Genomic DNA, 21,038 nt, shown 5'->3' with positions numbered 1-21,038 from the left:
AATAGAAACCAAAAAAATATGGATAGAACATACAAATAAAACTGATAAATATTTAAGCACATAAGTGAATGAATGAACTGCTGATAGAAGTTAACAAATTAATACTCATGGCTAACACAACATACATGTCTAATCAAGATAAATTATAACTGTGCATCAGACAATTAGCAGCTGAATGAACTGAAGAAAATGTAAACTAGAGTTTACATAACCTGCAATATTTAACCAGGATACCATTTGGAGCTGTTGGGAGAACAAATTGTAATTTTTGGCTTTGACTCAAATTTTTCTCTGATTTTAACAAGCTGTACTTTATGCTGTAGCTGGAAGCACCCAGTGAAACCTTGAGAAACCCGTTGATAAGATCAACATGCAGAGCCTGTTCTGTTATTTACTTAGTGTGTATCAAAGTAGTGCATCAAAGCGAAAGCTTTCATTCTTGTATTGGTACAAGCTTTACATTTGAAAAATTTCTTTTTCTGCCAATTTATACATCTGGCTTCAAAGTGTGATTGGGGAGCAACAAAATGCATTGAATTGTCCAGTTAGTTAACAGCTAACAGGGAAGACCCCCTTTCTCCCATGTTTCACTACATATATGTTAAATACGTCAACATTACATCGAACCTATTCAAAAAGAGCACAGACACATAGTCAAGTCATCTTTAAATGGTTCAATCATTCTTTCAAACCTAGGTCACAGGTAATTTATTTGTATGATCCCTCATCCTGTGCAGAGCTGCCACCCAAGGCGCTATGGATACAAGCTTTTGCTGATCTAAATTTCACACAACAGCCCCATCTAGTGGTTTGGTTTTGACATAGACTCTTGTTGGCAGATACACAACCAACAGTTCCTTGCAAAACACAACTTCATGAAAATAGCTTTGTGTAATGCCTCACCCACATCCATTTTCCTTTTCAGAAATTTACAATCCTCACCACAGAATGACTATCGGTAAAGAGAAAAGGCTGAGAGTTGGTTTATTTGGTCTATAAATCAGCACTGAGGAGTGACAACCCCCCCTCCTCCCCCTCCTTCAGGCATGTCAGGACTTATTGTAGCATAGCGGAGATGAATGAGGGCAAGTTAAAGTTGTTATGAGCTGCTGCTAGGCAAAGGAAGATTACATCTTTGCTGTGGGAATTGAAGTGCTGGCGCTGAACAGTAACACAATGTTATTAATTTAATTATGACCTTGCATTTTACACGTTGGCCTGTCTCAGCAGGCAGTCAGCTGGTTTCCAAGTACATCACTGACATGCAGAATGGCAGTCTCAGAGCTTTAACTGAAATATTTCAGCTCTTCAGAGTGTAACATCGACAGTAACAGTCCACAGCCTCTTTTCTCCAGTTTAGAATAGTTTGATCAGTGACTTGCTTTTTTGTCTAACAGCGCCACAGTGTGTTTAAACGAGGGGATGACAACAAAATAAAAATCATCTTAAAAAGACCACTGCATTGATGAAAATAGCACAAGCATGCAATAATCAAGAGTGCTGAAGGCTGAAGAACTACACTTCAACTTAAGAGCAAGAAACCTTAATGACAATGTCATTCTATGTCCAACACTGGGACAGGATGAGAAAATTGAAAAATTGCTTTTCTGGGTTTTCCTTGAAGCAGTGGACAACCCGATGACATAATACCTGTTCAATCACTCAACTGTCTTGCATTGTTGGTATCTGAAAGAGATGAAAGTGTAGTTACACCGTACTTTATACATTATGGTGTATTTCTTGGAAATATAACTTGGTTTTCCTTGTCCTCCCTTAAATGTGGTTGCAGTACCCAATCAGTGACAAGAAAACATTTAATAAATATCAAATAAATAAGTACTGTGTTCACCAATATCAAATCCAGGGACAGACAATGAAAATTAAGTTACAGATTTAAGATATTTTTTTCCCTGCCCAGCTTGGAGAAACACCCCTGAGTTAAATACAGTAAAACAAAACATAAATATGCAACCTTTTTATTAAATCTCCATTATTGCATTTATTGTATATTGAATGCTAAAGAGATTGAAGATTGATTCAAGATTGAAAACAAACATCAACAAATAAACAGACTAGAATGTGCAGGGTAAAAACTTGTGCGTGTTTATAGTTTTAGTAACATTAGTGATAATGAAGATGTACTCCCTCTCTCTAATACATGTTGTATGGTCCACGACACAATAATAAAGGTAAATGTTTAAGTAACAGTTGTCTTGAGCTATAATGGTTGGACATTTCAGATCTTCCCTGGGAAGGTTCCATTTTCAATCTGATCATCCCATTTGGCAACCTGAAGAAGAAAGAGAAAAATCAGCTATGTGACAAATGGCAAATCCCAATTTAGTCTCACAGTATTTTCTGTCAATCCACAAAACCGGATAAGAATGTAAATGTATTTTCAACCCTGCGTACAGTATATGTGACAGCTGTTATAGCTGTTTCCTGTGATGCTTTATGCAAACAGGCTTGATACAAAAAATCTAAACCCTGCAGCTTACCCAGCTCATGGGGCACAGACTCTTGTAAACCCTCATGTACCACTGACAAGGAGCCAGATCCTGGTCTTTAGCTGACAGGGCCTTGTTGCACCTGTGGTAGTCTGAAATAAAATAAAAACAACAGTGATTTGATATGTGATTAGATAGCAGCATGACAAAGTGTAACAGATTGTTAAATTTTACTTCTAGTTTTTTTTAAAAAAAAAAAGCAACTTCTGTATACCTCATCATACTTTTAAGCTTTTAAGCATTTTTATATAGCATTTTTCAAAAATTGGGTTTTCAAAGTACATCAAAAGTAAAAACATATATACAATTATATTACCATATAAAAAAATAAAAAAACAAAGTCAATGAATAAAGTAACGCAATGAACAATATTAAGAGGTTAGAAAATAACTCACTTAAAAGCTAACCTATAAAAATAAATTTTTATTAGCTTTATAAAAAAGGACCCTGGGGTTGTTTTATATCCAATGGTAGTGTGTTCCACCAAATTCTTAAGCCTTTTTCTGGGGTCTGAGAGCAACAGCCGGTCAATATAAACATAACATGAAAAACAAGAAAACACACAGTGATTGATACAAGCTGGTAGTTCTAAAAGTGCACCAGTAAATATTAACAGTAGGAGAGAAGAAAAGGTTACAATGGAAAATGAATAGTAGTGTATATTGATAACTAACGGTAACTCTTGCATAAGCAAGTATTAAGTGGGAACATGGTGCAGAGATGATTCAGCACCTGCAGGACAAGGACAGGAGGGACAAAAAACAGACTACAGGAAAAAAACAAAGTGAGAGGCATGTAAGGTTGTAATGTACATGCATGGTGATGGTGGAGAGAGAGAGGTGCTCAGTGCAACCCCCAGCAGTCTCAGCCTATAACAGCACAACCAAAAGAAAAAGGTGTAGTTAAACCTTAAACTGTAGGTTTTGTCATAAAGAAAGGTTTTAAGTCCGATCTTCAGTGCTGCAGCAGAGTCTGCCCCCCGGACAGAAACTGGGTGTTGGTTCCATAGAAGGTCTGCCTCCCGATTTACTTTTGGAGAATCTAGGAACCACAAGAAAACCTACATCCAGTGAGTGAAGTGACCTCCTGGGATACTAAGGACAAGAGCTCTCTGAGAGATGATGGAGCTTAGTCTTTAGGAGCTTAGTACGTTGGGAGGAAGATTTTGAGTTCTATTCTGAATTTCACTGGGAGCCAATGAAGAGAAGCTAGCACAGGAGAAATGTGATCTCCTTTTCTAGTTTCTGCTAATATGGCTAAAATGTTTGGAAAAGCTCTGGCCCAATACAAAGATAACTCCCAAATATCTGGCCTCATGGATGCCCTGTTGTTCTAGGGAAGCTAAAGTCCTGTCACAGAATTCCTGTGTGCTTTGGGTGGTTTATCTGTAATCGGATATCTGCGAAATTAACACCTAAAAGTTTTAGATGGATAATTAAATGTTTATTAAAAACAGCTTTATCTGTAGTATCTCTGTAAAAGCAGTTTCTAATAAGTTTTGACAAAAGATTTTATGAACTATTGAACTCACCCAGGTAATTCTGGAAACAGTTGCGGGTCTGGTTGGTGTTTGGGAACCGGGCGTCAAAAGGAGCAGTCCTGTAGTTCTTGATCTTTTCTTCAATAGTCTCAGACATTTTTCCTCTGATGAAAATACACGTCCGGTAGATTCTGGGAAAGGTTACGAAGTGCATTGATTTACAGCTCCATTAAAATGTCAGATAAAGTCTGAACTCAGCAAACAAAGCTCGACGCCTCTGGCTCAGCTAAATATAGCATCATGATTAAAAGGTTAACGTTAGCCTTGTTTTCACGTTGTTTTACGTTCGTTAGATGATACCAGGAGTTAAATTGTTATCAGACGCAGATATAGAGTTGTAATGAAAGTAACAACATTCAGAAACGTGTTGCAGCCACACTGTCAGCTTTGAATACCAGCCAACTAGCTAGCTCACTAGCTAAAATGCTAACGTTAGCTAGTGTTCGCTTTTTAGCAAACAGGTTTGAAAACATCGGGTGGTCTAAACAATTTTGTTGGATCAAAAGATCATAACATCAGCAAGGACGACAGATAAAGTTGGATAAGTTACATCTCGTAAGAAATACCCCAATAACCACCAATAATAACACCATCGGTGGAGACGGCTGCTAACCTTGGTGCTGTGTCCTCTTCGAAGAGATGTCCTTCTTCGATGACGCGCAAAGGATTCTGGGATATCCGGTCCTCCCCGTCATTTTTCTTCTTCGAGATTTTGCTAATGTTAATAATTTTTACATTTTATAAATTTATTTATATATTTATATATTATATAAATTTGCAACCGCAAAAGGTTCATGCAAATCTAAATGGCCTCTGATTGAGTGCTCCTGCCTTCACAGTAATATTTTAACTGTAAAACATTCCCAGGCCTTTCTTCAACATATCACTTCATTCTGCGGCTTCTGCCACCTTTCTTTTAACGCGGGCGTAGTTATGGTCTTAATTTGCGTTTTATTAGTGCATGAGGTCATGTTAGTCTTTCTTTTGTGTGGCTTCTTTTTCCGCATGTTGGTGAGTTAAATTCCTTTGATTCCTAAATGCAGTGAGATACTTCTCATTGTGGGGTTTACTCTAGCTCTAAAAACATCTGTTCAGCTGTTTTAATGGCTGCCCTTCAAGCTTTTTTCATGGCAAGCAAAAAATCAGCACCCATTATGGCGCTCATATTTGCAAATGATTGCTTATTTTTAATGGAGAAAAATACACAAAAAGAGTGAAAATGCCAAATGTTATCACCCGATGCTTTTCTGTCTGACCAACAGATAAAAGTACAAAGATGTTTTGCGTTTACTTTCCTCTGAGATGCTGGTGGTCTAATGCAACATGCTCAGTGCTGATTGCTGACAGAACCTTAAAGCAATTACTTTTCTTTCTGTCCTACTATGATTGATCAACCAGCCATATAACTTTAGATTTTTTCATAAACTCAAGTTCAATATTCCTACATGCAAAGATAGCCTGATCTAGCCTCTGATTTTCAATTAAGCTCATCTTAAAATAATATGATACTTGGAAGATATATCTTTGTATTAGCAAACAAGCCTTTAGTTTTTAAGGGTGGCTGACAAAATGCAAATTTAGTGCAGATTCTTCTTTTCCTCAGAGAACTTCAGCTGTGGTTGGCTTCAATTTGTGTTGGTTAAAAAAAAACAAAAAAAAAACAACAACAACAACACAACAAAAAAGAAAAAACAATTATGCGTAGCAACATTTCAAACACACATGAGACCTTAATCTGTTGTCAATTTGTATTCTTATTGCGTTCCACACAATGCTTTTTCTTCTGCCAAATACAGTTAAATGATTTGCTTCTCTTTGCCACAAGAAATAGAGAATGTTTAATCAGCCCACATAATAACACTTTAATTCTGAATCACAGGGCTGGCTCTGGTATTTCAGCCCTATTGTGTGTGTAATTTAAATTCACTAGATCCTTGATTCAAGTAAAGGTTACAGATGTAGGTCTGTTAAGGTTATGGGAAAATACTTTAAAATTAAAAAGAAAACATTTCTTTTCAGTGTTTGAGAACATAACACAGGATGTTTATGATCTGTATTTGCTTTATGAAATTACCCCATATATGATAAACATAACATATTAGTCCCTCAGTGTGGAAATTCAAATCAGTCCATTGGTGGATGATGTTAAATTTAGTCTTCACATTGTCCACATTTAAATGCAAAATATGCTCTCTTTCAGTGGGTACGGTCGCTTTGAAGCAGTGGAGTCCCTTTGAAATGGGAACATTTTTTCATTGTGAAATGACTTTTTTAGCTGTCAATGTGGATTTGTGAGGATTGAGCGCCTTTATTGGGACAAAGTGACAGTGTCCTTTCCCTTTCCATAACCATTTTCCTGTTGAAGATCAGGTCAGAGATCACAGGTGTCTGTCGTTCCTTCTAGCTTCCTGTCTTACTGAGTGCATTTCCTTCATTCTCTTTCCAGCAAAAACTTCAAACTGACACACAGACATATTTTTTGTGTTGTGTGGTGAACTGATTGTGAAATTATAACATAGTACATTGTTTAAATTGACATTCTCTGTCCAAGTGCTCAGAGTGATATAATTAGACCTTATTTGGATGAAATAATGGCACCCCATTTCTGTTCTTTCACACCAACTCAAAACAGAAAGATTTTTGTGGCATACAACACAGAATATAGCATTATTCTCAACAAGGTCCCGTATTTGTGTGTAAGTTCATCCTTCTATTGCTTTCTACCAATCTCTCCCTCTCTCGCTCACTCACTCAGGATATAGGTGTTGTCCACTGCAAAGGAAGGAAATTCTGTCACTTAGAACAATGGGCCTGTTTCTCTATCTATAGACTCAGAGAACCGTGGGCCAGGGATAGAGAGGCAGCAGAGCTTGTCCACTAAGAGGAAAAGAGAAAAAAAAAATGAAGAAAAAGGTATTTTAACTTAGACATGTGGTTCTATATTTGCACCAGGTTTAGGTCTTTAAAAAATGGAATTTTGTTGCAAGGAGAAGGAAATATATAAGGTAATTAGATTGCTTTGAGCTGCGCCTTACCATTCAGGTGGGAAGGATAATCATAACACACAACAGAAGGATCAGAGGGCTCTGTGGGTAAGTGGATTCATTATGTAATCTCTAAAAACACATGATTTCATTTCCTGTATACGTTAGATTTGATGTTTTTTGAAATATTCCACCACAACACCGAGTGCAAGATGCTTGTCGTCTATTTCTAGAATGACAAGCACAGATTTTAGGTGTGGGCACACATGTCAAGATATGAGGAGATTTTCAGTCTTCTCAGATATAATGCATGGAGGAGTGCAGAAGAAGAAACTTTGGTTTGGTTTTCCAGATGAATACAGTTTTTCCTTTAGATGTCCAATTTGGTTTCCACATTGTTAAGGAGATAAAAGCGAGTGTGGTTCTCTAATTTTGGTGCTAAGTTACACAGAAGTAACCCTGAGAAGTGGACAGGCTGTGACCTTTGAAGTGGGTTTTTCCCTGTCAGTACAACAGCTGGGCCCGAGTCCCACAAAACTTGCTTCCTGTTTGAGAATCAGCAATATACACTATGATTTTCAGGGGATTCACTGGAGGGATCGGGGTTGTTTGTCTCGTTTTTTTAAACTCTGTCTTCTCCTTGTTGACAACCTGCTCTTAGGTATCCTGTTGATATTTTTTGGAGGTGACATCATTCTATTGTTATATTGTTCCAGTCCTGGCATTACTGCAACACATTCCTCACTACAGTGGAACAGCAAATTGAAGGAAACCAACATTTATAGTATGGTAACATACTACAGATCAGTGACTTGAAAATCCAAATATCACCATAATTTCTTTTTCTCAGATGGAGGGGTCTGGCAGTCCCCGCTTCAGGAAGCTCCATTTCCCAGTAGGTCTGTGGATCAACTCACCCAGGAAACACTTTGCCAAGCTAGGAGGTCGCTGGCCCAGTGCAATTTCTGTCAAGTTAGTCTGAAGTCCTCATGTTTTTATTCCTGTTCTACTTACATCACAAGTATATTCTGTCTCAGGTTAGGAAGGTTTCATGCTACTTATTGTTTAGTTAGAGGCCTGTTCCTATTGTATTGTTGACTTAACAGTTTGAGTATTGGTCATTTTATCTTACTTCCGCTGTCATTAGGATCCTTTCAACCTTGTAACCTTTCCTTGTTTTATTTTCGTCCTTGTTTGTCAGTCATAACTCACAGCTGACTGGTCCCTTCCTTTCTCCTTCCTCTCTCCTCCATTTGTCTTCCCCTCCTCTGTTGTTACCAGGTCGACCACCAGCTCTGACGCAGCCTCCCTCCACGAAGCCCCTTCTGCTCCTTCCTCTTCGCTTTCTAACTCCACCCCCTCGCTGGCTTCCCCTTCGCCATCCCCATCTCCCTCCCCAGCCTTCCTCAGGCCACGGCCTGCTGGGCCCCAGTCTCGCACAAAGCGCCTTTCCCATCTTTTTCTGCGGGGGCGCTCCAACAGTGACCGGGACAGGGCGGTGGGGGAGAGGGAGAGAGAGGTCTGGGCCCATTCGGCGACCCCCTCCTCCCACCACTACTTGCCCCCTGCCTCTTCCTCTGCCCCAGGTCTGATAAAGATCTATGGAGATGCCCTGTCCAGTGGAGCTAACTATCGCTCCCTGCTGGCCAACATCCATTCTACAGCCAGACAGCTCATCGTCCAGGTCATCACTCGCTACACTGAGAGAGAGAGGGAGGAAGCAGATGACGCAGGTATGAAAGGGGGAAAATTTCTCTCATTTGGACCTGTGCTGGAGAATTATGTGGTCAAAATGTTTTTAAGAAATTGGGAATTACTTAGTATAAACATAAACAGCGGTGTTATGGAAAAATAATTATCCATACCCTGTTTCTCCCTTCATTCATTACCTTTTAGTTCTCCAGAAACACAGCCCAGAGGACTTCCTGTTGTGTGATGTCATCGGAAAGCCCATCCAGCAGCCAGATGGAGCTATCAAGTGGGAGACAGAGTGCCGGAGAGGTGTTTCTCCTTGGGAATGTCCCTTGATGTTAGTGGACATGTGGCGGCCTAAGGACGGATTTGAGCGGCGCTTTGAAATCCAAAGGAAGGAAGACTATGAGAGAGAGGAAAAAGAAAGAGAAAGGGAGCGGGAGAGGGAAGGAGAAAACTACCAAGGTATGTGTAAGACTTATTAACGGAAGGATTATTAACACCACTGAGTCCAACTGATGGACCCACTAATTATCTGCCTGGGTGACAGGTGTGCGCTGGCGGCGGAGCAGGGTGTCATCAGGGGGTGGACCAGAGGAAGGTGAGCGCGGCCACCGTGGAAGGAACACTGAGCTCAGGAGGAGCATCAGCGACATGAACCTCAGTCTGCGCCGCCGCCAAGGCAACCATGTCGGCAATGACCCACGTGGCTCTGGGAGCCGGGCTACTAACAACGGAGGGGTACAGGACAGGAAGAACATCGTGAGCATGATCAGCCCACAGCATGGAGAGGTAAAGGCGCTGATTCAGAGAGGAATAACTGGATTAACAGCACACGTTTCTATTCTTACTGTCATGTCTTAACCTGCTATTTCAGATTAGGGTGTCAAAAGCTGAAGCAAAGGTTGGATGGACAAATCAGCCAGCAGAAGATGAGCGGGATTACTCCAGCTGTGACCTGGAAGTGATGTCACAAAGTTTGATCCTTCCACCCACAGATCGACCCTACTTCCTGTTGCTGCAGGGTTACGATCAGAGCAAGGCAAGACATGTTGACAGATGATATCAGAGACACACAAATATTCACAAACAACACCCACACACACACATGCACGCTGTCTAAATACATAAACACACACTGACACAAGCACATTGACACACGTACCCTGTAGCAAGATGCACGCACAGTAATGTGCTCATACACAAACTGGCACTCATATTGTGGAGGATTTATACAGAGGATTTATGCAGGGCTACACAGGTGCACACACCCTAAAACTGACATCATACCTGCATGTCTGTAATCGCCACATACCATCGGGGTTTCCATCGCTCCACAAGTCTCTTCCATTCAGCATCCAGCACAAAAAAGCCTTAGAGCAGCACAATGGCTCAACAATTTTGCTATCGAAGGCACAAAACCCCTCTGTGTGCATCATTCCATCTCACACAATGACCTCACACAGATTTCCATTGTAGCAAACTGTGACACACTTCATACCTTATCAGCTGCCTTGTGTTCAACTTAACATCTGATGGAAGATTGATATAAACCATACCACTTGAAAGATAACAGACCTCCCTGACTTTCTTCTACTCTGCACTGTGTGTTTTGTTTAGGATTTTGTTTTGTACATCATGGCGGGACATACACATATGTTTGGAAGAAAGCCCACATTGAGAGAGCGAGAGAAGGATAGAGAGAGGGAGAGGAAGGGGAAGAGGCCTCTGAAGGTTGACACGTTCCTCTCTGCTCCTGACCTTTTGGCCAGACATTTACTGGTGAGGAGAGACTCGGCTGTTCCTGACACGCCCACTGGACAAGGTAGTCCCAGCATATGTTCACACCCAGTAGTGTGTCCAACAAAATTTGAAGCAGGTGTTAATTTCCATGCTCCCGTATACTTGAAATGAAGATCATCTGTGTCTGACTGATCTCATTTAATTTCAGCTCTGATGCGGCCCTTCAGGGGAGGTGCAGTCACACACAATGGAGTGGCCCTTTACCGGGAGACGGTCCTAAAGCCTGGGGATGTAATTGGTCTGGGGAACCACTTCCTTTTCCTATACCGTGACCCCCGTGTCACCCCTCCTCCACCACTGGCACTGACTCTGCCATGGCAAGCTGATGCACCCATGACTTGCTGTCCCTCAGGGCTGGTAGACAGACAGGAAGCTCTGAGACAGTACCTGGGATCAACTGAGGCAGTGTTGAAATTTCATCCTCGGCACGCGGATACCTTGTTACAGGTGAGCCTGGGACAAATGAATGAACGCATAATAACCGTCTTATTTTGTGTAAGTTACAAATAGCCTTGACCCCATATCTTGTGGTTATCCTTCCCTTTTCTGCTAGGAGATAATCTCCAAAAATTCCTCTCCAGACTCGGGCGGGGGCCCTTTAGCTCCTGCTTATCTCCTGTCAATCATGATAGATCACGCCTCAAAATACCTGGACCCTGCTCTGACACCACATCTATTACTCAAGTCAGCCAATCTAATTAAAGAAATTGTGTGGGTGAGTACAACAAGTTCAATATATCAATTTAAATTTTGAGTTTTTGATCATAAACGAAAATATTTGACAACTTCTTTACCTGATAAATCTATACAAATTCAAGGGCTTGCTAAAGCAGTTACAACAAATACAACCGACTTAGTTTTGCATTTGTTAACTGGCAAAGCAATTGGAGTTGTGCCTAACTGGTATAAAAACGTTTGTACAAGCAAGTGGTTGTTAACATACAGCTAAAAGTATAAATTGTCAATTCACTGGTGGCACTAGAGGAAATGTCTGGGGATCACCGGGGTCAGTTGAGTTCATTTTCTGGGAACAATGAATATCTGCACCAAATTTCATAGCAATCCATCATCATCATTCATTTTTGAGATATTTCAGTCTTGACCAGAGTCTTGGATGCAGAACAGAAAGACTTAAGTGATCCAAAGAGTCATGCTGCGAGCCTGGCTAAAAATCAATAGCTCAGCATATAAAATATGACAATGCAATAAGATATGTTCAGTAAATTGATCAAATATCTCAGCACTTCAAGATTAGTTTAACTACAGGAGGAGTCGTCTGCGAACCTTTTTTAAGGATAGTGTTGCATGACCATGGCGAGACTTCAACAAGCTTGGCAGGAAAACATCAGGTAGGCAGACTTAGATTGCCACATTCAGTCAGACAGAAAAACCAGCAGACAGACATATGCCCTTCACTGTGGCCAGTTAGGTTGTGGACATGAGCAAGGATGAGTTGATGTCACTTCCCCTCCTGCTGGAAAATGTGCTGTAATTGTCCTGGCTGCAGGGCAAGAGTCTGCTCCCCCCTCCACCCCCACAGTAAGCTGAAATGTCTCTCCTCTTTTCTGTCTCCAACTCTCTTTACAGGATAACATTAAGGAATTTGGGGATAAGCATCCCACGCAAAAGTAAGAGCATTTTTGTTCTACGTCATGTTTCCTCTGTTTAGAGATCTCCTGCTGAGTGATTCATGATACATTTGTGCTCATGCTGTTATGTCTTTGGTAAATTTTTGTGGTATGATGAAAGCATTTTAACAATGTCACATTGAAAAATGGCTCAATCATTGTTGAGTAATAATAACTTAGTCTATTTTTATTCACAGTATGGTGTGTCTCTCTTTTAAAGCACAAACAAAACACTGACAGGAGAATGTTCACAATCGTTTTTACAGCCGACATAACTCTGACACTACATGTATGTTATGTCCAGTTCCACAGAACAAGAGGGTGAGATAAATACACCAAATGTTCAGCAACTGTCATCTGACCTTCGACCCCTGATGTTCTGGATGTCAAATGCCACAGAGCTCCTGAATTTCTTCCAAGTCAAAGTTGAAACCATGGAGAAAGAGTGGGAGTTTGAAGGTGAGGGCTACTTTAAACATTAGCAACAATGACAGTTAGATAAATTACTACAGGAGTTTTGCAGCATAGAAATCAAAGCAAGCACAAAGTCTTTAAGCCTTAACATTATCTTCACTTCCAAAAGCCCCAGGAGACCCAGTTTTGACAGCTGACATGGACACCTGCTCAGAAGCTCTGGCACAGCTGGATGACGTCATTATGCACACTTTCCAGCAGTGTGTGTATCACCTCACCAAGGTATAAAAGGAATTCCCCCGCTGTGGGCCTTTAAAGTATATCTTTACCTTTACCTTTAATAAATACTAATTCAAGTACACTTATTGTGCACCGTTTTAGCAATTAGTATATGACTGAAATGATATGGTTCGTGTGACCAAGCTGTGACTCTGGAAAGCCTCAACTACTTAAACATCACAAAGGCACAGGAAAATTTCTTATTCAAGACTCAAGATTTATTTTTGTTGTTTACCACGACCTCTCTGGAGCTGTCTCGCCACCCATAATTTATTTAAATATTTTCCAGCCATGAGCATGTTCTCCATTTACTTTGTGCTTTGGTATTGTGGAATAATAGCGTGCATCAACAGCACACTCAAACATCGGCAGTATTCAGAGAGCACAGTGTCACAGTTTTTTATACTTAGTTCTTTTGCTTTTCCACTTTAAAATTAGCCTGTTTTTTGGTCTTAGGACTTGTGCACAGTACGTTCGTATCCAAAACGTGCACAGTAACAACAATAACTTAATGATGTGCAATGCACGTATAATGTTAAGTTATGTTGACATTGTGACATTTGCTGATGAACAAGCCTAAGAGTACACCTGAGGCTGGTGAGAGGGTATTAGTGTCAGGCAGGACCTAGGATCAGCTGAGGAAATTTTGAAATTCCATCCCTGGCATGAAGATACCTTGTTACAGTTGAGCCTGGGACAAATGTATGTGTAAACTGCTCTTGTAGTTATTGCGTACTCAAGCATGGCTGAGCCTTGAGCTAAATCAACATTCTGTATTGTGAACATTGACAATACCGGCAAAGTGTTGCAATGCAGTCTCATCAGGGAGAATGCTAACATACTGATGTGCAATGCACGTATAATGTTAACATTCACTGTTGTAGTTACGTGTGCTTGCATAGTGACATTTGCTGATGAGCACTACAGAGAGTAAACCTACCGTTGGTGGGGGAGTGCTAGTTTCAGGCATTTGGACAAATAAAAATTTGACCTTGATGGCGACACATATATATATATATATATATATATATATATATATATATAAAAAGATTAAGAGATCAACAGGTTGTTGCAATTCATCCTTAAGTGTGAACATGTATGCTCCACATTTCAATAATGATCAATCCATCAGTTGTAGAGAGCTCTAAATCTTATGAGATCGCAACAAATGGCGGCCTTGTGGTAGAGATAAAGTGAGAGGTTCATCAAAGTCAATAGGAACTTTCCTCATGGAAACATGAATGTCTGCCAGTCTGTAATACGGGATGAAGTATTTTAATCTGGATAAAAATGTGAGACAAAAGACATGGTCATCCTTAGAGACACACCAATAAGGAACTCCATCCTCATCCTCCATTCTCCCTTCTCAAACGACTCCTTTCCATCATTTCACCAAAACAGGGTAAATGTTGATCTTTTTTGAAGCAAAATAACTTATGCTTCTATTGTCCTTTCTCCACAAAGACCCTGTACTCACTGCTTCCAGCTCTCCTGGACACCAACCCATTCTCCAGTGAAGAAAAAGAGAAAGAGAAGGATGGAGCTGGTGGTGCAGAGACAGAAGAAAAAAGAGGAGATGAAGGAGAGGTGGATGACGTGTCTGCTTTACCGCCTAAGGTCGCCGGGCTGGTGGAAGTGTATCGCTGTTCCCTCATGCTGTCACGGGAAGCTTGTCTGTCCCCACCTCTTACCTCCCAAACCTTTGGCTACCTCTTCTTCTTCACCAACACCTCCCTGCTTAATACTTTGCTGGAGAGAGGTGAGGGCACACTTTATATTCACTTCGTCACTGTGACCGCAGGACTGCAGTTTTTTTTTTTTTTAATTCTAATTCGCACATTATTATTTTGAAGTTTAGAGCTGCAAAATATAGACTCAGGAGACAAGCTGATAAAAAAAGCTTTCGTAGATAGCAAAATAATATCTTATATTTTTTTTTTTTTTTTTTTTTTTAACATTTCATTTCATTTCATTTTTTTATTTTTATTCATGTTGACATTTGGCAGATTTTCTTTTCTTTACGTTGAATATCTACTTTTTTTTTTTTTTTTTTTTTTTTCAGATGGACTGTTTTCGTGGTCCAGAGCAGTTCAGATCAGAACGAACTTGGATCTAGTCCTGGACTGGCTACAGGGGGCGGGATTAGGAGACATAGCCTCTGAATTCATGAAAAAACTGTCAGTCACAGTCAACTTCCTGTGTATTCCAAAGACGCGACTTATCCAGGTAATACAACCACAGTATGCCTTTGCTGTAACATAAGGCCGCATTTGCTCCATTGACCTGTCATTTTGCAGTCATCGTGGATGAGTCTACTGGAGGACCATGCCTTGTTAAGCCCCGCCCAGCTGCACCACCTGCTCACTCATTACAAGCTGGGACCAACCAGGGCCCCCCCAGCATCCTGGGCACCTCCACCAGGCACAGAGCTCAGTGGAGGTGATACAAATTTCTTTTATCACAATAATATTACGATATAAGCAGCAGAATATTGACTGTCAATTGTTTGCAATCCCAATACCTTTCAGACATCTTTGAGAGCTTCCTGGATCATCCCCCTCTTATCCTGCCAAATGAGACACCACGCCTTGACCTCTCCCAGCCAATCCCAAGCACAGAGCTCCAAAAGGAAGTGACACGTCTCCGCACCTTCTTGTGGGGACTTGACCAGGATGAGCTCCCTGCCAATCAGAGGACTCGGCTTTGAGGAAGCCCATATTTGTCAAACTGAAAAAAAAAAAAATTAGCAAACTGGACATTATTTCTGTATTTTGTTGCCTTGGTCTTTGATTTTTCATGACATTTCCATATTCATTTACTCACTTAGATATTTTTTAAATAAGAGAAATGTATTGGCTTCGGTATGTCTATAGAATTTACTTTGAAGGAGAGAGTTAAACCCCATGTGTGTTGGCCACGTAGTGTTATGCTCTATGTGTCTGTTTGACTTGGCTTCCATGTATGTTTTTAAAGTACTTGTTTTTAATAAAAGTCTTGATTCTAGTCTAAAAGACGTGCAGTTTCCGTATACTCTTTGACAAGTTTGTTGCCCACAGCGGAGCCCCTGGGGCTTGGCACTTGTTTCAACTGTAACACCAAAGAAATGCTCCACAAGGTGGCAATGCAGCACTCATTCCCCTTTGACGTTAAATGATGAGTCTGCAGGTAGAATTGCTTGACTAAGGAGACGATCATACTACTATATTATCATCTGTTCCAAAGACACAGTCTCATTTCCTGTAATAATAGTCGCATTTTACACCCGGTCATGACTCAAGCGAGCAAATGAGGCTGTGACGACCACACACAAAGGTTACCTTTATCTCGTAAGCTGTCTTAAAGGGCAATGGTGACTTAAGAGCAAGCGAGGTTTTAATTTCCCTTTGGCTAACATGACACACTCAAGTGGATCGATTGGGAGGACGTCTTATTTCAATAATGTGGTGTAATGCCCACTAAAGTCCATGTCACTAAGTATAAATTAGAAGTGGTTGTCGTGAGCAGACAGCAGACAGGTGATATCATTATTAGTAATGACTAACAGCTTAACTTGAACTGTCACAATTTTGTAATATCCAACCAATTTCATTGTCTAGTCAGCCAGACATCTTTAGAAAACAGTTCCCAAGTTTCTTTGTTTTGAGAGTGGAGCTCTGTGATGTCTCGGCAAACAGAAGTTAACATGCTCCTCCGTTGGCATCCAGCCAGATGGCTTCCTTTCTTCCGGTCAGATTCTCAGATGAATTTCTTTTACGGTAAAAGCTCAAAAAAATATAAATCCCATGAGAGACCCCCTGCTTACATCATCACTATAGCCTCCAGTTCTGTCTTCCCAATTTCTTACTGTGCTGACATCAAAAAACATGTCATTGAGAAAGACCAGTTATAGATTATGAATCACAAAATGAGGCTCCCTGTGGTCAAGTTTATCAATTAAGTGATTGTAATCACACTCATTTGAAATTCAATGTGGTGTATGAGTGAGAGTGAGACTCTGCTTGTGTGCTAATTTCAACTTTCCAGTAATGTCATACAGATGTAGTCTGTAGCTTTATAATGAAAGACAGATGGGCCTTAGACTGGTATAGGTCCATGCTGGTAGTCTGATACTGCAGTAGTCTGTCATACAATATGGTGACCAATGTCTGAGTGCTATTAAGTAACATGTAAGGTTTAGTAAGCATGTGACACACACAGTTCTGAGTGATCTCAATCACTGACACAGAGACACTTTCACCCAGCATTACATAGTCACACACACACACACAAACACAACCCTTTTCACTGTCTGACATACACACACTTAGTAGACCTCTTTACCCAGGTGCACAGTCCCACACCTGTTGTAGCAGCTCTCTGTAATTAGCTCAACACAATTATCACTGGTGGACGGAGCTAGGGCGGGGTGAAGACAATGGGGCAGTTATTCTCTCCCTATCATCTCCTTTTCTCTCCCTGCTGTCGAGTAATGAAAGATTCTTCCTTTCTTCAAAGAGACGGAGTTTCCTACAAAACAGCTGAGTCAGAGGAGAAAAGAGAGGAGGATGAAAAGAAAAGGAGAACAGTAGGGAGGCAAGTGCGGTAATGCAACGCTGCTGGTGTGAGGCCCAGTGGACCACAGTGATTGTGTTCATTGTTGTTGCACACAGGAGTCATTTTCAGGAACCAGAAAAAGCCCATGGCTCCCACACTTAACACTAACAGCTACAACCTGGCATGGCCTCACTATCTATTTGTGATCTGTTAATACTTTACCTTAGTCTTGCGTCACTGTAATGGTCACTGCATTAGGAGGTTTTTTATGTCATACGTCAAGGGAAAGGGTGAGGGTTTAAGCTCAGAGTGCTAATTCTGGTTCCTTGTAACAATGGAACTTTTTTTTTATTTTATTTTTTTATCCTAATCCAACCAGCAAAGGGAGTAATACTGCTTTTAAAAGTCTGGCTCAGAAGAAACAGAGGTCCCAGAAAATATTTCAGAAGCTGTCTGTGATTGAAACATTGTGAATGGCTCCAGGCTAAGTCCATTGTTAAGGCCAGGAAGGAAAGAAGGGAGCGAAGAATCTCTGTTAGGTCACAGACAGACAAAAAGACAGACTGGGGGTGTAGGAATCTGCTAGAGATTTTGAGACAACAGGAGAGGTCAGCCGTGCCAAGAAGGAAATCAGTCAGATGCAGACAGATGACTGTGGATGAGGTTGGAGATGGGGAGCCTCTTGAATGAGGTGGACAGCGACTCCTCAGTGAGGTGACTAAAAGGCCAGGAGAAAACTTTGTTTTTTTTTCTCAAGGGACGGATCTGTTCTCTCATAGTTACGTCATCCAAATGTGAAACACACGCATAAACACACAAACTTTTCTCTTTCTCTCTCTTTTTCTTTTTTTGGTGCGCACATGCATGCCCCCACACACAAATGCACACAAGCGCACGCAGGGATATAAAGAACCCCTGTGAGGTCAGATCCTCTGGGCTGAGGGTGTCCACTGTTAGTGGGACTAGCCAGTTAAGCCTCACAGTCTCACTGGCAGCTACAACCACTACCACCAACCGCTGTACCCTGCATGGCTCTGCCCTGCCCTGCCCCAGCTCTCTCTCCACTGGCGGCTGTCTGTCCTGGCCTGCCGCTGCTGGCTGTGCAGGGAAGAAGTGCATTTATGTGTGTGCTTCTCAATTTGGGACAGGTCCGTTCCACCAATATTGGGCTGGTGTTCTTTTCCGCTTTTTTTCCCCAAAATGTCCTCATCTACCTTTTCCCTCCTTTCCCTTCCTCCTGTTTTCCTGTCTCCCTCGTTCGTGCTCAGTATGTTTCTCTCGGGCCGGGGGGCCTGTGGGCCTGTGGGTAGGGGCCTTATTCCATCAGCCTGGGGCTTCTGTCAAAGGCTTGTTCCATTTTGCGTCATGGTGTTGACTGAGCAGACCCCACACTTAACTCCCATAGAGCTATGGGGTTGGGCGGCAGGGAGGCCGGCGCGGGCTAACGCGGCCCCGTGTTCAGCGTGGTAATCTGATGGCCATGTTTATTTTATGTAGCTCTGCTTTGATGGAGCAGAAAACGTCTTTGGGCTTTTTGTTTCAGCACTTTCACTGCCAGGTCAGAGGTGCTCGCCGTGGTTACGCTCAGGAAGAATAATATTTGCCCTTATATTCGCTCCAAACAGGCTTTTTTCCATATTAGTGTCAAGGATACTCTCTGAGTTTCAACCTTCCACTGATTCGGCACATTGGAGGTGAAGGGTTGTGGGGGACCGCACCTCAAAAGCATCGCTCCCTGGGGTATTACGGGGGTGTCCCACAGGTCGTCCCCAAGGCCTGTTGCTATACCCCTGGGTGAGCCCCGGTCTTACTCAATGTGGGCTTGAGAGATGGGCCTGCAGCCATATATATAGCCCCATTAGTGTAGGGAAACACACACATAAACACATGAAAACACTCTCCCTCCTGCTTGGCTGCCCCAGACTCCACCTCAGCTGTCAGTCGTCCAAACTTCCCAGGGGTTCCTTTTAATGGAGTTACACAAGAAAAATAAAAAATAAAAAATAAATAAAAAACTTCAGCTCTCCTTCTTGTCTGCCTGTGCCTTTCACTGCCTCACTTCAAAACTTCAAAACACACCCACCTTTCTGCCTTGTGTCAGCTGTTTCAGATGGGTCGAAAAGCCAGGGAACCACACTAAGTCATTTTGACCCAAACGTGCAACCAAGAGGAAGAACAGTTCACGTTCCTTGGATCAAATTCTGACCCCAATTCCTTCTGTACAACCAAACCATAAAGTATAAATAAAGTCTCATGTGTTGCCGCTCATCACGCTTTTCCACTTACTGTATCTCTATTAGGCTTTACAATGTTGATTTGACCCGGGAAAGTGCTCTGATTTGATGCGAGTGGTGACTAACAGCACTTGCTTTGTCATGCAAGAATGCTTTTTTACTTTGAAGATTAATTAGAATGTAGCTTTTAAGAGGAGAAGCCCAGATTGTGGCTGGGAATATTGTTTGACTATCTCGATTCTGTTATTGTAACTGGCTATGGCCTATGCTGTCACATTACAGGAATGAATCATTGACATACAAGCTATACCCTGGGAGTTATATGGATAATGTTTAATTTCCTTCCAGATTGCTGATAATTTATGATCTGAATGCAGAAAAGACTGGGTTTTGGCCAGATAGGAACAAAAAAGATCAGTATGCATGAACAGAAACTAGATCACAATAAACAGCCTCTGTATCTCTGATCTTTCTATTAAAGAGGAATAGAAAACCACACATAAGAGGGATTGTTTATACTTCCTGCCCTCCTCCACAAATCCCATTAACCCCTCTTGTCTAACATATAAGACATGTTTCTGACCTCCTGTGTGACTGCATGATATGTGCTTGCTCAGATACAGGAGCCTACACTCTGATGTAATCCAGGAGAAAACAAGGAAACGAGATGGGGGTTGGAGGTTTGGGTGGAAGTTAATCCACCCTGGTGGTAGTTAATCCATTCCCTTCTGCAATTTAGCAGCTCAGACCTGTTACCAACTGGCCACCAAGAAAATCAGCACCAGCAGCCAGACGAAATGAATGTAGACAAAATAGGTCACTACAGAGGGGAAGCCAATCTGGATCAGGGTTTGGCAATGTTCTGTTTGCTGTTCAAACTGAGCCTGAAAGCCTCTGCAGATGGCAGAGTGTGGGAGACAGTAGAAAAGCCAGATTGGTGAGTCATAAAGAGGTGCTGTCTGTCACAGCCAAGGATTTACCAGCACGAAATCTGCCTGTAAGGTGTATGTGTGCGGGTCCTCCTCCTCCCACGGAATGTCGCCCAATCAGAGTTTGATTAACAGGGGCTTACCTTTCCTGTGGTCCTTTCCTGTCCCACCATGTCCCTTGTCCTCTCCCAACACCCTTTGGATTGGTCATAGTTTGTTTTACGTCTTTGCAGTTGCAATCTTTATTCAGTCTTTCCCTTCCATGGCATCACTTTGTTTTTGTTTTTTTGATTTTTTACTGCCACCTCTATCACAGCTCATTAGCTCCTTTCTCCCACACTTACCTGTCTCTATCCAGTCATCCCAACCCATCCTGTTACTTTCTTTTACTCTCTCATCATTGCTCTTGGTTTCCTAGGATAGCCAGTGTCACCATGTCTGTTGTCTTTGTGTCAAACTTCGACCTATGTCTGTCCAGGCTTCCTGTTCCCTCTC

The 21,038-nt window shown here is 41.6% G+C and overlaps 2 protein-coding genes across 3 annotated transcripts; one reads left to right on the top strand and one right to left on the bottom strand.

Annotated features, from left to right (window-relative positions):
* Positions 1-1,962: 1,962 nt before the first annotated feature.
* On the bottom strand, positions 1,963-4,688 carry cox6b2 (cytochrome c oxidase subunit 6B2). The gene is made up of 4 exons (XM_029504151.1): positions 4,661-4,688; positions 4,039-4,178; positions 2,499-2,599; positions 1,963-2,290 (listed from the first exon to the last, which is right to left on the bottom strand). The coding sequence occupies exons 2-4, from the start codon at positions 4,142-4,144 to the stop codon at positions 2,237-2,239; spliced, it is 261 nt and encodes an 86-aa protein (XP_029360011.1). The 5' UTR covers positions 4,145-4,178; positions 4,661-4,688; the 3' UTR covers positions 1,963-2,236.
* Positions 4,689-6,900: 2,212 nt separating this feature from the next.
* rasip1 (Ras interacting protein 1) lies at positions 6,901-15,642 on the top strand. Of its 2 annotated transcripts, XM_029503941.1 has the most exons (16): positions 6,901-7,139; positions 7,882-8,003; positions 8,313-8,764; positions 8,928-9,188; positions 9,274-9,515; positions 9,601-9,765; positions 10,344-10,548; positions 10,675-10,973; positions 11,080-11,241; positions 12,114-12,154; positions 12,459-12,613; positions 12,738-12,850; positions 14,312-14,606; positions 14,910-15,073; positions 15,145-15,286; positions 15,376-15,642. In XM_029503941.1, exons 2-16 carry the CDS (start codon positions 7,882-7,884, stop codon positions 15,552-15,554), a joined length of 2,997 nt encoding a protein of 998 aa, XP_029359801.1. In that variant the 5' UTR covers positions 6,901-7,139; the 3' UTR covers positions 15,555-15,642. The 2 variants fall into 2 exon arrangements, with proteins under 2 accessions (XP_029359801.1, XP_029359802.1); XM_029503942.1 differs by lacking the exon at positions 6,901-7,139 and having other exon boundaries at positions 7,870-8,003.
* Positions 15,643-21,038: the final 5,396 nt, after the last annotated feature.

The sequence above is a fragment of the Echeneis naucrates genome, chromosome 6 (assembly GCF_900963305.1).
Source record: "Echeneis naucrates chromosome 6, fEcheNa1.1, whole genome shotgun sequence".
Lineage (NCBI taxonomy): Eukaryota > Metazoa > Chordata > Actinopteri > Carangiformes > Echeneidae > Echeneis > Echeneis naucrates.
The sequence above is the reverse complement of the archived record's forward strand: the minus strand, read 5'-3'. Positions and strand labels throughout refer to the sequence as shown.